Consider the following 16,852-nt stretch of genomic DNA (forward strand, 5'->3'; position numbering starts at 1 on the left):
AGGTCTGGTGYCCCTGCTTGATACAAATCAGGAGTTCTGCAAGCTCTGCTGGATTGCTCCATTTAAYGATTTATGTTGTCTAAAAGCTTAAATTCTGCATAAAGCCCTATCATAATATTTATCCAATGCAAATATAATGGATCTCTCTTTAATCCTGCCTTCACAGCTTTTCTCATTTCCCCATCCSTGTCACAGGCAGCTATCCTAGCCTTTTTACTGTTAGTAACAAAGAACCAGGAGAGAGGGAGACTTTTCAGGCTTCAAGGACTCAGAGCAGAGCAGTTGCTCCTTTTGATTAATTTCCTGTAGTTTATTGATTTGAAGAACCTGAAGAATTGTTAACCAGTGAGCTGTTACGTTACGCTCCTATCTCTGTGACCTCGAAGACATCTATTCCCATCCTCCACTGTCCTAGTGAGCTCTTCTGCCTGAAAGTTTTAAAGTTTTCAAATCTATATTTTTCCTGAATCTTCAGTTTATTCTGCTAATGAACATCTCAAGASTCTCCAGCTGCACAGAGACCTGGACAATAGTGGAAGCAAGTTATGAATCATCGGGGGAGTTTGGMTAAATGTTAGAATTCCTGGTTGACTTGCATGTTGTTACCTAACACTCTCTAGGTGCTTTCGAGTCTGGTAGCTTAGTCCTGACAATGGACACTGTTTTCAGACACAATCCAAGTGTCACATTGGATTATAATACCCTTAATCGTCATTTGGTATTTTATATATCCTTGAACCCTGGCTATATTTTTAGGTTCTTTATATTCACAGATGTCAATGATGAGAAGAAGACTGGTKCAGCTTTCTTATATCAATATTAATATGTCAACATTAATAATAGCATGGCTAATGCAGKGCAACATCCACTGACAAATAGTGAGGTCCTTGTTCCTTTTGTCTCCGGCCTGTTTAATTCCAGGTATAAAGCATTTGCTGGTAACACCTTCAGAAGTTGGTAAGACTTAGGGAACAAGCCATGTTGTCCCTCACAGATCCCTAAATCCAGCATGTCTTTGTCCATTTTCTCGAATCCTTTGCTAGCTGGTTAGGCAGTGTCCCCTCTGGCCTCTGGGAGAAGCATTTGCCAGAGATAAGCCTGCTCCTTAACAATCCCTAAGGCTACTGGATCTTYTGGAGCCTCTTCTGCCTTTCTGATTCTGTTTGATATAAAGTCTCCATTACAGGGAATATTAGACAAATTTATTCATCTATAAATGTGCACTGAAAAGCAAAGAAATCATCCTTCTATAAATAAACATTTGTACAACACAGGTCTGAAGAGAACCTTCTGTGGTATGTGGAAGATGTGTCACTTTGCAAATTTAAAATTAATGGGGGCAGTGTAGTTACATTTATATGAAAGCCTTTTTGCCTGATTGTGATAATGAACTAATTAACTAAAGCAGACTCTTAATTTTTATGTTCTCCAAATCTCAAGCACCAAGAATAAAATGGAAACAACCATCTTCTAAGAAAGATAAAGTTGGAATACAGGAAGATGCTTCACCAAYTGGTAATGTCAGACCAAAGTAACCATTGGATTCAGGTGACTAAAGAGAGAAGTCCAGAAAATAGCAATAGCTGGGTATTATAGTACTAATTGCCTTTACCTGTGAAAAAAATGAGACCTAATAAGATGCAATGTTTTATGGTCAGCTACACAACAAAAATCAATCTCTCCTTTTCCCATCAGAGGTTTTGCAAATAGGTGACTACCTCACACAACCCAATTTCTGGTTGAGGCTAAAGAGAATTTTGGAGATGGAAAACATCCAGTGGAATTGCTGATTATAGCTCTTTTGAATAACTTTTATTTTTTTTTTTTGAAAAATTACTGGAGCGCCTTTTACAGGGGGTTTCCACACCTGAGGAAGAAGTTATTTGAGCACAATAATCCATAACCTTACTGGGGAAACTGTGTCAGCTTTCATACTCTTTCCTTATCACTGGTTCTTAAGGCCTCTCATGTGTAGTTACTTGCCTTTTCTCACCCTGAAGCAGGATAAACTTTCAAGAACCTGCAAAACAGTAGTATTCTGGAATTCAGTATTTATCTACTTAACCCCAGTCCTTTTGCAAAGTAGAACTTGGTGGAACTGGATTCACCAAGAGTCTGGGCTTTTTTGTTCCTGTCACTTTTATTTCTACCAGTATAGCACAACCGAGTTTGTGTCACTTGCAGCTGAAGTGCTAAGTACGACTGTCCTGCAGACCGAGTATCACAACTCATACACAAACTGAGCAAATGTGGCACGCAGCGTTTCCAATGTGGCTGGGCCCATCCCCAGGGCAGCGCTGTTCAGGGCACGGCAGAGAGACCCGTCCCTGCAGCAGAGGCCGCGGCTGGATCTGGATCCCGCTCCCGGCCGGCCCTGCCTCGGCCCGGGGCGAGCGRCGCTTCCCGTGCCCGCTGCGCTGCCGCAGTGCCCGGGCCCGCTGCTCTCCACGGCGGGCACTGTCCCGCGGCACTTACAGCCCCGGTCACCTCCAAAAGCGCCGGGAGTTCCCCACACAGAGCCGAACCCGGCCCGCCGGGACACACCGCGCCCGCCCCGGCGGACCCCGCGCCTCCGGCCGGGCGGGGGGCGTGGAGCGAGGCGGGGCCTGGCGGCCGCCCCGCCCCATCCTCGGGGATGCCGGGATGTTTACGGGCCTGGCAGGAGCGGCGGGGGGCGGAGAGCAGGTCGGGGCTGCCGCCGGTGCCCGCGCCGCCCGCCAGGAGCCCCGCTAGGCGCCCGCCGCCAGCTCCGGCGCGGCCCCGGGCCCGAGGCGCCGGAAATACGGGCAGAGCGGCGGCCGGTCCCGCTCGCCACCGCCAGGAGCAGGAGGACCCAGGTTGCCCGGTGAGCGGGGCGGTGTCGGGGCCGCGGGCGGCTGCGGGGCCGGGGGGGTCCCGGGGGTCCGGGCGGCCGAGCCGGCGCTGCGCTGCGCTGCCGGGGCGCTCCCCCCGCCCGGGGGCACCGGCGGTCCCGCCTCTCGCCGCCCTGCATTGGCCGCCGGACTGGGGCGCACGGCGCCATTGGCCGCGGCGGCTGCCGCTCCGCCCGCCGCACGGGGAGGGAGCGGCGCGGGGCCGGCTCAGAAAGTTTGTGCGCGGCGCTGGGGCGGGATGGCCGCGTCTGGGCACCGGCACCTGTCCTGCGTCCGGAGGGGGCCGTGCCGCCGTGTCTGGGCAGGGCAGGGTCGACCTGAGCGCTGCGGTAGCGTTTGGCCCGGTGGCGGCTGCCGCGCTGTCTCCGCCGAGAGCAACGGGCGGCCGGGGACCCTGCCGGGCGGCCTCGTCACCTCCGGCCTCAGCCTGCCTGCGGCCCGGCCGTCCCCCCGTGCCTCTGCGGCGCTGGGCTCCACTGCTGCCTGCCTGACACAAGCGGGGCTGCTTTCCCTAATGTTCCTCGGCGTTTTCCCCTGGGTTCCTCCAGACTCCCGTGCCCTCTTSTCGCTTGCGGGTGGGTGTCGGGCGGATGCTCCCCGGGGCAGCCGAGAGACAGTCCAGCACCGGGTGAAAACAGCGCCGTCACCGGGAGCAGCGGCCCTGCGGCTGCGAGCGCTGGCAGCCCCGTCCCGGCGGGTCCGGCCGCCTCTGCCCCGCGCCTCCCCGTGAGGGCACCGGGGGTGTCCGGCCGGGGCCCCTCCCGGGCCTCAGCGTGTCCTCCCTGCCGCTCCCGGGCCTCACGGGCTGCGGGGTTTGCCCGGCCGGCTCCCGGAGCTGTGCGGGGCCGGGAGAAACTGAGGCCTGGTGGGAAAGCTGCCAGTGAGGCATCCTCGTCTGGGGAGTGAGTGTCCCCTGCTTCACCTTACCGAGCACCCAGGCTCAGTTTTCCCGGTACTGGCCCTGAGTTCCTTCAGTGTCCGTGCGAACTGGACCTGCCTGGCTTTAGGGTTCAGAACGCTGTTCTTTGAGCGGAATGTGCTTTGATTTGTTMTGCATTTTGTGAGGAACATCACTACTTGAATGGTAAAACTACTTAGGAAAATCACCCTACTTCTGATAAAAAGTGATGGGGGGTGTGTATTCTTTAATCACAAAAATATTTAATTCTTGTTATTGAAAAAACTTTCTGAATAGAAAGAACTTTTCTGAATAGAAAAAACTTTCTTGTGCCAACTGAATTGTAACTTTTTTCGCCTTTTGAAGTGATAGCAGTCTTTTATCAGATTGTAATAGTGGCATCRCTTCTCAGGAAAGGTCATGTGTGCACACTAATCTAATGAAATATACTGGATATATTTCCTATGTAAAGTTGTATTACAAGCATGAGATGCAGAAAATGCAATATATTAATCCATAAGAAAGACGCTTTGGGTGATTAGATTTGCAGATTGGCCAAATCAGGAAGAAGGAAATTTAGAAGGTTTTTTTTTTTTTTTTTTTTTTTTTTTTTTTTTTTTCTTTTTTTTCCAGACTGTTTAGGAGACAACTGAGGTGTTGCAGTGCTGTAGAAAGGTCTGTGTTTAAAACTTCAGGCTTCCACTGTCCTGAGAGAGATAAAATGCAGTGGAAAACAGTCCTTAGCCTGTGGAAAACTTAGGCTGAGGAAGGAAARCGGTTGTGTTGTGGAAAGAGGGAAACTTACAAGCAACATCCATCAGCTTCAAAGTAAGAACTTGAAGTACTGTTTGTTATTTTTTAGTTTCTTTGATACTGGAAGAAAGAATAATGTTAAGAGTATTTGTTCTTTAATTTCAAAACATGAAGATACTATATTTAGAAATACCTGAGGTTTGGGAGATGGCTTGTCAAAGCACAGTGAGATATTTTTCAGCTAAAAATCTTTTTTTTGAGGGACTTATTGCAGCGTCTTTGAGAGTCTACACGAATTAGATAAGATCCTCACTGTGGAAGCTTGTTTCAAAAGAAGAAAAAAGTCTAACATTTTGAGTTCTATCTGAAGGCCTGTGAGCAAACAAGAAACTTAAATGAAAAATAGTGTGCAGGAAGTCAGTTGCTCATTTTACTGTGACATGTGGTGTCTTCTGAATTGTAAGATAGAACTGTATAAGCCCATCTGTGCCTTTCTTCTTTTGTGGAAGAGTTGAGCTCAGTCGCACAAAACATAGCCAGTCCGGTATATTTGTGCCCAGAGACAATTTGGTGAGGCAGTTGGTTCATAAATGCAACCCCCCCACCTCATGTTTACTAAACTTAATGCAGTACTCTCTGCATTTATACCGAAGCTAAATTCAGTTTATTGCCATCAGTGCCTCGCTGCCTTCTGAAGTTTGATGTTGTTCCACACATCTGTGCTGGATGGTTGGTTGAGTTCATGTTACCTTGGAAAGTCCCCTAGGAAAAGTCAAAGTGCAGTAACTTCTTCTTTATCTCCAGACTAATTTTTTGATTATTTGGTGTTTGTCTAAAAATCCTTCCTGATTCCCAGGGAGTTTGGAGGGGATGGAGATAATCATATGAAGGTTAATTCTATGGATAGTCATAGGAGTTTACTGACTAATTTCCAGAGAATTTGCTCAGTTTATCTGCCTTCCATGTGCTTTGCAACAGAGATGAAAATAACTGACCAAAATACCAAAGTGGTGATAAGGTCAGCGTTTGGGACACTGATTTGCTGTATTTATCACCATTGGACTTCCCCGGYCACATGGGAAGGAATTGAGCAGTAGACTGAAGTACCTCACTTTGTGTTTCCTTAGTAAGTATTAAAGTGATTCTTCCTGTCAGGTTAGTTTAAAAAGCTGCAGAGAAGCAATGCTGTTGCTTCTGCAGTGAAGAGACTCCTGTGCATTTGTCTCTGGCATGTGAAACATAACTGTGGTTCAGTCATGGTTTTTGTAGCTAGAAAATGCACAGTATTTCAAGTCTCTATATCCCGTTGGGCATACAGAGYGCATATTTATGCAAGGGAATTAGTTATAAGATTTTAAACMACACATTAAAAAGAGGAATTTGTAAGAAAATTCTGTGAACAGTCACATTAAAACCTGATTGCACRTAGTTAATCCTGTGATGTTGGTGASTTTTATTTTGGATTATAGGTGATAAAGTAAATAGACAGCATCATGTGGCTTTTGGGAGTCTGCATTCAAGCCTCTTCAAACTGCTTGGAATGATTTATGACAAAGTTATTGCTGTCTTATGTAATAGCTGTATTTATGTWGGACCAGATGAATTACTTTACAATGTCATAAAAGTTCACACAGAGCTTGTAGATTAGATTGTTGCTGAAGCCTTTGGGAGATATTTGGATTAGGCGCTATGAAGTGTTGATGAACTGGTCTTTTTCAGTTAATTTTAATTTTCTGTGGTCAGTGTACAGAGTTTACAGAATTACTGACTCTGATAGCTGGAAGGCAAAAGTATCACAGGTGAACTTAAAGCTACTTCTAAAAATAAGTAAAAACTTGTGGTGGTAAAAYACATAGCATTCTGCCCTGTAGAGGCCCTTCTTCTGTACCCTTTTTGTCCTCAACTGAGAGCAAATCCAAAAAAGGAGTTGTCTTTGCAGCAGTGAACTTSCAGTCCTTGCCCTGACTGAAATTCAGAACTGTGTGTTGGGCATGTGGGCTGTATGTGAACTTGACAGAGACAAGCAGGACTTCARGGGAGGAGCAGCCTGCAGCCAGTGCTGAATGTACAATGCTGAAAGTACATGACCTTCAATGTACAGTTTGGCTACTCCAGAACCACAAATGGATCTTAACATATTTTAGGCAGTGGTGGTTTAATGTAAAATGTAGAAACAGCTGCAAACTTGAGTGTTGGCTTSCCCTTGAAGTGAGTGTACTGGCTGCTGCCAGCTTTGCTTCAGGACCCAGGGATCCTGGATTACTCACTACTGTTGTGCATGCTTTCAGGAGTCGAAGGTAGTGATGCTCAGAGGATCACAGAAAGCCTGTTAAACGTGGCTGGTGTTTCTTTTGTGATTCTTTATAGTGCTTCATTGATTTTATCATCTTTGAGGTAGCAGATTTGAAACTATATACTACACATTTTTTTTTCAGCATGAGAATGTGCATCAAACACCTGCAGGAAGGTACTTCGCACTGCTTTCTAAGATACTGAGACATTTCTTTAAGCAGTGTGTGAAATTTATTGTTAAATGTGTTCTACTTCACCTATAGCAACATGGCCATTGTCAGCCACTGTTGCACACTGTGTCTACCCAGCCTACCAATCCGGGTGTATTTTTCCTGTACTTATATGTATGGGTGTATCTGACTGTGCTTCCAATCTTTTCATTTGTCCTGCTTATTTAACTCTTGTGTGAAGTGCAGCTGTTTACACTTTCAGTGAAATCTCTTCAGCATTTCTTAATGATAATTTGTTTTCACAGATGCATTTAAAACTATKCTTTCATTAGGGAAAGATCTCCCTCTCTGTGTGTGGGGCTTGTGAGGTTTTGGGCTTRTAAGGGTTTCTAAATCATGTTTTAGCTTCCTTTGTCTGAAATCCTAGTTTTGGGATTTTTCTCCCTTTAATTTTCTTTTCCTTTTCCCAGTTTAACTTGTTATCCTGGTTTGTGCTCCTTCCATTTCTTTTGTTTCCTAGTTCTACTTTTCTTTACAGTATTTTGTAAACAAAACTCTTGGCTTGGTTTTGAATCAAATGCCTTCTCTCTGTTCTGGCTCTTGCCTTGCAGTTACAGCTTCTTTTAATTTAAGTGCTTGTTCACCTCTCTACTGAGGATGAAGCACAGTTAAATGTGGTGAGCTAACTTACTAGCACTGTGTTGCCAGAGGGAAGATGTTCTGTTTCTTCTGCAGTCCCTTTCCCACATCTCCCATCCCTGAACATCCCCTTCTTCCTTTTTTCTCTGGCACTCAGCAAACCCCTCCATGTGCTACTTCTGCTCACTGCTTGCAGAGCAGAACCCCAGCTGCATTAGGGAGTTGGATCAGCTCAGCAACAGGGCCAGAGAGTTCAAGATGGCAACACAGCAAAGGAAGGGAGGGAAAGAAAGATCTTTGGTGTTACTGATTGATTTGTGTAAGTTCATGTTAGAGATGTAATTTGGCAGTAGGTTCAGCTGATCCAAGTTAGCTGGGGCTAGAGTAGTCATATRTCTTCCCCTCTGTCGTTTGCTATCACAGTTCTGTTCTATCTCTGCAATGACGATTCAGGGAACTGAACTGGGAAAAAGTGACTTTGTCAAGGTTMGTTTTCAGCTAGTTTCACTTTGCTTACCAGGAATCTGGGTAGCCACAGCAACCCCACTGGAAGGAAGAGAATTTGGGAATCATGGCTGAAGGCCGGGAAAGAAGCAGCASCACATCATCAGTTCACATTGTCTTGGAACTGCTTGCTTGCAGAGGCAGGAGCACAGCTGAGTATGGTGTGGGCTGAGGATTTGCTATCTTGATTGTATCATGATTAGATACAATGCATTGTTCCCTGCAATAMTTTTCACTGTGACATTATTAGGATCTGTGTCCTTTATAAATGGCTGTTAAGTATGAAGAAATGTGTTACCAAATTTCTTTCAGGTGAATAGAAGCTAAATGGAAAATACAGAAGCTTGCTGCTCAAGCAGTTTCAGTTCCTGTTTCTTTTTCAGTTCTTAAGAAATAACAAACAAACAGTTCAATAAAGGGCAAGTCAGTGCATGTACAGCCCTTTGGGAGCACCTTGCAAGATAAGCAATCCACTTGAGTGACATAATTGAAATGGAGAGGGTGAAGTAAACAAACYAACTTTTTAAATTGTGCAAATGAACGAAGAGGAATGGAAGCAGACTTGAGAAGCAGGAGAGCTTTGACTCTCATCTTCTAGTCAGACAGYACTGACAGAGCAAACTGAGTAGTTGGGGAATGACAATGACTGGCATTTGTGTTTTCAGGGTTAGAGTGAAAATAAGCTTGGTAAGTTGGGTCAAGTGGATGAGAAATTTGCCTACAAACTCTTAGTGTATGCCCTTACATTTTTCCAAAATAATTATTTGTGTATGGCTACACCTTTTAAAACTGATTTACCCCGGCTTAACTCTGTGTTTTTTACTGCTTTGACTGGACTGCTCATGAGTACGGATTTTGGACATAAATTTGCTGAAAAATGCAGTATTTCCAATTAGGTAGTTTATATATACTTGTGGATTAGCAAATGCTGGGAATTGGTATTGTTCAGATTCAAGGCTGTCCCTACAGGGGGAGRAGTATTTGCCATCCTGTGGGGAGTATTGATCTGGCTTTTAGGAGCTGCTTCTAAAATTAAAACTAATCCTTCTTGAATATAGATGTATGTGGATCTATATTGAATCACTCTCAGTACTTYAAAATTGCATATAGAGCTTCTCTGTGATGTGGATGCTTCTGCAGAGAATTTGACAAATGGGTATGTGTTTCCCACACTTAAGCCTCTTTGGGGGTTTTTGGACAATGTGAAGGAAATATTTGCTATTACCTGACAGTGGTAAAAATGAAATAYTCTGTCTACATGCACTCTTAGGTATAGAAACACAACCTGTAAGTATGCACAGACATATGTGCACTTACGTATATATCTTACTATGCATATATACAATGTTTATATATATATATATGTGTATACTAATAGGGATAAGTGACATTTTATTGTGATAATGATTAACATGGTCTTCCAGTACTGAGTTTGCTTTTTCCCTCTCCAGTTAGTCCTGCCAGAGTTCAAGTGGGCATCAGCCTAAATGAATTTTGCATTATTAATGGATGCATATGAAAATATAGATATAGATATAAACATTATAAACTGCAGCCTGCCCCTGGATTGCCAGCATTGRGTGGGTGCTGAAGAGTGTTGATCAGTGTTGATGACCTGACAAAGTGTGGGCTGAGTTTGACCACTGAGCCAGTTCCCTCCAGTGGCCAAGTTTTTTTTCCTTAAAGAGATAAAGAATGACTGTTAAGGCAGTCTGTTTTATAAARCAGTTCTTTGACTGTTTTTTACCCTGCTCACATCACGCTGTTGTTGCTGGGTCTGAAATGTGTCTCCTCCCACAAGGTCCGTGGTTTGGAGCTGGGAGGTTATGTCAGTGTGTYTCCAGGTGACAGAGAGCAGTGCTGGAATCAGACTGGCACGCTTGGGCTCCCTGGCACACACTGCTGGGATTAACACGGCTGCGGTGGGCTGYGGAATTGTGTGTCGGATATTCAGGAAGGCATTTGGAAATCTAAACCCTTGTTTCYACAGCACACAGCTTTTTTTAGGTTCAACCAGGGTGACTGTTTAAATGTTCTACCTACGTTTAAATTGTACTTTTGGGTAGCTGAGTATCAACATGTGATATAAGCAAACGGGAAAATTTCTTAAACCTGTGTGCTTACAGGGAAACAGTATTAATATGTGTTTTTGGATGATCCTTACCTTTGAATTCAGAAGCAAAAGATGGAAAATTTGGCGATCTAAAACTTGTCATTTTAAATCCATGCTATATATTGAAGAATCTAACTTGACACAAACTTTGCAAAAAAAATTGTTTACAAAAAATGAGTGTTTGGGGTATTAGATGGATAGTTGTTTCTGGAGAGCCTTGGCTCTAGCTTAACTAAAATAATGGTTATAGTAAAAACTAAAAATACCTGTCTTAATTGATGGTATAAGCCAGAAGTAAACATAGTACATTCCATCCTTTGAGAACAGCAGCTAAATTGACTGTGTCCCTGATCAGCACATTCTGAACTAGTGTAACTCCATGTTTCCTTGTGTTAGCAATTGTATGGAGTAGTTACAGCTATATTTTGCAGAAAAAAAGACTGCACTTCTCAGATTCTCAGCRGAACTGTAACATTCTGAATATTCTTTTAAGTATATGCTCTTTTCCTGAAGTATAACTGTTTCTGCTTTGACATTGATCATTGTATGTTCTCACTTAAGATGCAAAATTGACAAACAAGTGCATAGCAAGTAGCTAATGGAAACCATGTATATTGAGACTATTAATGATGTTTTCTGCAGGAAAATGTATTTGTTTTGTTGTTGTAGAACTACCATCTGTTAAAGCAATAACGTTTTGCCCAAATACTGTGAAATGTATTTCAATGTGAAYGCTTTATGGACTTGGACCTGTGAAACTAGTTCTAAAAAGCATGTTTCACGTGATTWAGCAGGGCATTTAAGCTGTTTCTCCTGGTATAATTTGATCATGTTTAGACTTAAATCACAAGGATTTCAAGTTTTTTGTAGGTTTTTTTTTTAAATGTTATTTTAAAATACATTCCAGTGAATTGAAAGCGATGAGCTCTGGCTCCTGCTCAGGCGTGGGTCCTTGGTTATGGTGTCACTGACAGCCGTGGGTAGTCGTGCCTCTCCTCTGGCAGGCTGCTGGAAACCACCTGGAAAGCTGAGTGCTGAACGTGGGCYGTAAGCTTGCTGTGTAGGAGTGCGCTCTTGCCTTTTGGGCTGCTTTATATCTTTGCATAATCTTCAGATGTGTGGGCAGATAGCCGAGCGCTTTGACAGGTGGCCACTGAGGAAGTGAATGAGGACAGCGAGGCCTGTTTATGAAGGAAGGAAAAGGTGTTACTCCTGTTTCAGGCACTTGGAGTTTGCTAGTCTGACTTAGGGTGAGGGTTCCTTCTCTGCCTTGTGGAGTAAGAGGAGTCGCTATGCCCTTGTGATTTCAAGTGAAAAAWTGGTCCTGTTGTCTGTATCCCCAGGAACTTCATTCTGCATCCTTTATGTGTAGGTGCCACCTACTGATTTTTTTKATCAACTGAAAAAGTCAAAGATTTAAAATATTAGTAGCTAAGCAAAAGTATTAACTATAATTGTAAAGTGCTAGCAGCCTTAACCAGAATGTAAGATTTAATATATATGCCTGTGTTCCTRTGATCCATATTCAGGTTGTCTGAATCCAAATGATCTTTATCTTCAAAATGATGAATATCATCTTTGCAAGATGATTCTGGAAGTTCCTTTTTTTTGCAAGTGGTGTGCTGGAGGCAAGGGGTTCTTTCCCCGTGCATGATTGGTTGAGAGTATTGAAAAACACAAGTTGCATTTGGAGGTTTGAGGGGGTGCTGTTATAGTTGACTCACCTCAAGTCACCTGTTGCCTGTTTTTTGTGAAACTTTATATGTCAGGGTGCTAGATTTGCAAAGGTGGTCATTCTGTTACTTATTTAAAGAGGTGATGGACATGTTACAAATAGRTGTGTTTCATATTGACATTTCAATTTTAAATAAGCATGGACTCTTTGGGGTATTTTTAGTGTCTTGTCACTGTAAATTAGAACTTSAAGACCGTCTTTGTATGAGACATAATTATTGCCTCAATTGAAATTTAAGGATGGACAATATTATAGCACTATGTTTTTACCTCTGGAATTAGTATCAAGGTGAATTAATATCATGCCTCACAGTGAAAACAGTCTTCAAATAACAAAATCCAATTCTTACTTACATTGGTTTTTATACTACAAAACAATTACTTTGCGTCCTTGGCACTCTTTTGTATCTTTGGGATTTTGTATGATCAAAATGCCGCATTTCTCTAAAATGTGAATCTATCATGCAGTCTTCAGAGACAAAAACAAATCAAAGAATTAAAATAACTTTCATATATTGATATAAAGTACCCATCTTTGTCTTTCTGCAAAAGCAACAACAAATCCAAGAGTTAATAAATCTTCCATGCTTTGTATGGYAGAATGTTTTACCTCTTTGGTTTGCTTGCTTTTATTAAAAAACAAGCCACAGAGGGCAGAGCGACTTGCAGTAATGACTTCACCCATTTATACTCTTTTCTCAAATTTAAMAAGAAAAGAGAAAGACAAATTTCTGAACACTTTCAGTCAGTGTCTCTGACCATTCAGACCATTCAGTTCCTGAATCAACATCCATCATCTATACATTTAATTGTAGATTTCATTAATCTTGGGTGTATTTTTGCAATAGATGGTAAAGGTATTTTTATTTACTTCATTCCCCCTGGCAATTTGAAGAAAATGTTTGGCCTGTAGGCATTATCTATGGTCAAAATCTTGCATATTTAAAAACATTTATAAACGACCCTTCAGGAGAAATATTGATGCTATTGAAGAGAGTAAAATTCATATAAAGACTGTTCAAAATAGCACTTCAGAAAAAAAAWCGCCTTCTTAGCAGTGATAGAAAATCTCTACAACAAGAAATGAGCAGAAGATTCCTTAAATTTGCTATACCTTCCTCCCTCAGAATTTGTTGCAACTGCAATTCAACCCTAAATCTACCCAAAGAATTTAGATGAAGTTTTGTGACAACGGTTTAATTTTCAGTGCTGTTGTGTTCTGATTTCTTGCCTTGGAGGGGATGTTGTATGGCAGATGTTTTAGAACTTAAAAGCCAGGTCAGTATTGGTATCCTAGTGCTAACTGAAGCATTGCCTAGTTTGTGGTGTGCACTGTCTCTGCCAGCTCATTGCCCCTTTCTCAGCATGATCGTTCTGGCAATCTTGGAAATCTTGGCACTTCCTACCTTCTCTTCTSTGGTTCTCACTGTGGTTTGATAATTGATTTTTTTTTTTTTCTCTTGACATGTCTGTAACTGGTTTTTTTAATCTCCTTTGGACTAGTAAGAGGTATACAAAATAACCTATATGCTTTGTACAGAAGTATTGTGGATGGGAAGGCAATGTTTAGGGGGACCTTTGATTATTCTGGAGGGTGGCTGTGGTTTGTTGTTAGGAATAKCTGATGGAACTGGGATGGCATGGGTCTGTTTTCAATGGGCCAGGGAGAGCAGATTGGCAAGGATTTGTGTMTCCAGTCCACTGCTTACTACACAAGGGCAGTGCATGGAGAAGCTCTGCAGAGCTGCTTGGTGACTATTTTGTCTGTTAGCGATGTTACCACAACAATACTGTAAGAATGACAACAGTACTGCCAGCACAAGCCATTCATTAATTTCTTGAATATTTTGTAGTTGGTTTGAAAAACTTGTAAGGTTTTCTGCTTTCTGTTGAGAGTTATTTCTGACCCTTTTAATAGTCTAAAGAAATTACTGGGAAGATTTGCGTGTATTTTAACAGATACTGGATTCCAAGTCCAATGTAGACCTTTGTATGTGGAAGTATATAGGGTTAGTAGAATAAATTTATTACAGGAAATTTCCTCATGCTAAACATTTAGTGGTGTTGTAAAGAATGTTCAGTATCTATCTCTAGAACATCCAAATTTTTGAGCAGGGAATAAGAAAATAAATTGAAAAACAAGAATAATATCCCTGTTAGACACATGATTCTTTTTCCTCTGAAGGCCTTGGCAGGTTTGGCATGCAATAGGCACGGATACTTCATCTTTGTGTGATGAAAAAGTTGTTCAGGCTTTGCCTCATAGTTTTGTATGAAAGCTTATTTCATTGTTTGCATTTGAAGCTACCAGTGAACTTTGTGTTGTCTTCGTCTGAAGAGACGTGGCCCCTGTAGGCATCAGTAACACTGGGTGCTGCACCTCCTCCCCCTCAATGGTGCCTAAGAAAAGATTCACTTAAGCCAGAAAAAAAATTTTATGAGCATTTGCATTTTTGTCTCTCCTGTTTTTCCTACRAACGATGAGTGCATTTTGCAACTCTTATTGGTGGTCAAAGCCTTGTGTGTCTATCTTGGGAACTTGGCAGGCATCTTTCTTCCATCTTGCTGAGGGAGGGAATGGAGGCTGTGCTTCTAACATGGTATTGAAAAGGCCTCCTATCTAACTTGCCAGAATGTATCGAGTCTATGTGTTCAGCGTTTTTTTCCTGTTTAGATGGAACTGGTCTTGCATACTCCCTCGAATCTACTGATAAATCAATGCAGATAATTTAACTCTTCTGCTGAAATGCTGTTTCCCATGCTGCTTGTAGGTCAGACTTATATGTAGTTAAACAAGTGGCTGGTGCCCCAGAAGAGTGATGCAATGATGCAGCTTTTATCAGACAGTCGTTTGTCTAGTGCAAGTAATTTTAATTCACTTTTTTTAATAAGTTCAGATGTGTATAGTGATTTATTTCATTTCATAGAACAGCTAAACTTAAGAGAACCTCTTTCCCTCAACAGTGCAAGTTCGGACTAGTTAAATGTTCCTAAACTCAAGCACACAATTGAAAAAATTCCTTTGTTCTATGGCTGATGCTCATTAATCATAAATACTGATTGAATTACAGCATAATGACTGTACTTTTCTTTTCAGGACATAAGGGACATTGTTGCGTGATAGAATGGATGAACAATCACAAGGGATGCAGGGGCCTACTGCTCCACCTTTTCAGCCACAGGTAAATATAACTGTTTTTCTTTTTTTAGCTGTTRTCCCTCTATTTAAGAAAAGAGTAACATTGTTTCCTGTGGTAACAATSAAACTAAACAAATAGAATGTATTCTGGTGTTGCTAAAATTAAATGTATATCAGTCCAGTATTCCACAGMAAATAATTAGTTTTAATTTTTGCCTCCTTCTGCTTCACTGACTTTGAAAAGTTGGGGTAGTAGTATTAGAAAGAAGCAGAGATGGAGACAGTTTTGTTCTTAYGAAAGGCTGGGCTTTTAAACACTATGTTTCAAAATTGTGTTACAAATACCATATTTGTTTTAGATTGTTGCCTTCATCTTTCTCTTCTTACTCTTCCTGACAGTGATATCACATGAATTAGTGTCATTACCTGTTGAAACCAGGCATCAGRTTTCAATGCCACAATCTTCCTGGACCACCTTGGTTTCACTCTGTCACCCTCACAGKGAAAAAMATCTTTTCCTGATGTTCAGATGAAGCTGACTGTGTTTCAGGCCGTGCCCATCTCCTCTTGTCCTTTCACAAGGCACCACTGAAGAGAACCTGACTCTGTATCTTAACATCTATTTTTCAGGAAGTTGAGCCCATTGATGAAATTCCCCCTGAATCTTCTATTCTTTCGGCTGGATGTTGCAGTGCAGATAGTACTCCCAAACCACTTCCATGTTGTAAAAAAGGTTATGGAGGAAGATAGAAAAATGTGGATTAGCAGTCTGAGGCAATTGACTCTTAAATTCTGAACTTTTGCCAGAGTAGAATGGGAACTTTTAGCATCTAATCTCTTACTAGAGCTGAAAAATCATAAACTGAAGGCATATACATCCCTTACTGTTTGGATTTGTATATTTGGGATGGGGTTTTTTGTTTGCCTTGCCTTCCAAAAGCTGAAGAGCAGTGGTTTATTAAGTCTCTTATATGGAAGACATTGCATGTCTCTGCTTAGCATTGCTGTTCTGCTGTTTCCTTGTTTGCCTGTATTCACCTCAAAACCACGGCTCAGAGCTCTGTGCAGTAATCAGTGCACACAGAATTAAGTAGTAGAACTACTACTAAGTAGTAGTCTACTATTAAGTAGACTCATGTAGTGAAACATTTTGTTTTCTGTTTTGTTCAATTGCTTTTCCTAAAAATGTCTGAYTTGCTTTTTGGTGGTAACTGACCAATCAGTTTAACATTTCATGGAAAATTTTTAATRGTATTTTGTAGATATTTTTCCTGTGTGGTAATAGCTAATTTAAAAACAATGATTCACAGTTTTTAGGGTGGTATTTCTCATTAAGTTTTAAATTGGTAGATTTGAGATGTTAGTACTGAATACCMGGGTGGAAATCTAAGGGAATCTTCTGCAAGGCTTTGCGGTTGTATTTTCAGCTGGTTGTCTGGATAAATTTGGAATCTAAAGAAACTTTATGGCAGCATTATACGTATTCAATAGTGTAGTTTCCTTTGGGATTTCACTGGTAACTTTGCCAAGAAAACAACTTTGCTGCTGCTGTTTCTCATCTTGGAGCTGGCTATTAGTCTGCTTAATGTTCTCAATCTGAGGGAGTTTAGTTTTATAGGATAGGAATCCTCACTAAATGAACTTAGTTAAACATCTTTAGAAATGTGTGATGTGATTTCTTCAACAGAAAAGCCCAGTAAGGAAAAACCTGTTTCGCTCCACTCTTAACGTGCTTAT

At 42.0% G+C, this 16,852-nt stretch overlaps 1 protein-coding gene across 5 annotated transcripts in view; it reads left to right on the forward strand.

The window, feature by feature from the left end:
• The first annotated feature begins 2,626 nt into the window (after positions 1-2,626).
• The window catches only part of NEK7 (NIMA related kinase 7), a 68,666-nt gene continuing 54,440 nt past the window's right edge, over positions 2,627-16,852 (forward strand). Inside the window, exons 1-2 of one of the 5 annotated variants that reach the window (XM_057364240.1) lie at positions 2,627-2,845; positions 15,074-15,158. In XM_057364240.1, the coding sequence (XP_057220223.1) occupies positions 15,102-15,158 (57 nt within the window). In that variant the 5' untranslated portion in view covers positions 2,627-2,845; positions 15,074-15,101. Of the gene's footprint in view, positions 2,846-3,220; positions 3,449-4,486; positions 4,600-5,625; positions 5,651-15,073; positions 15,159-16,852 lie in introns of those variants that run through there. The other 4 variants (XM_057364236.1, XM_057364237.1, XM_057364239.1 and 1 more) reach the window with 4 other exon arrangements.

This window comes from Malurus melanocephalus, unplaced genomic scaffold (genome assembly GCF_030028575.1).
Source record: "Malurus melanocephalus ecotype Western Australia unplaced genomic scaffold, MMel_1.1 scaffold_37, whole genome shotgun sequence".
NCBI lineage: Eukaryota > Metazoa > Chordata > Aves > Passeriformes > Maluridae > Malurus > Malurus melanocephalus.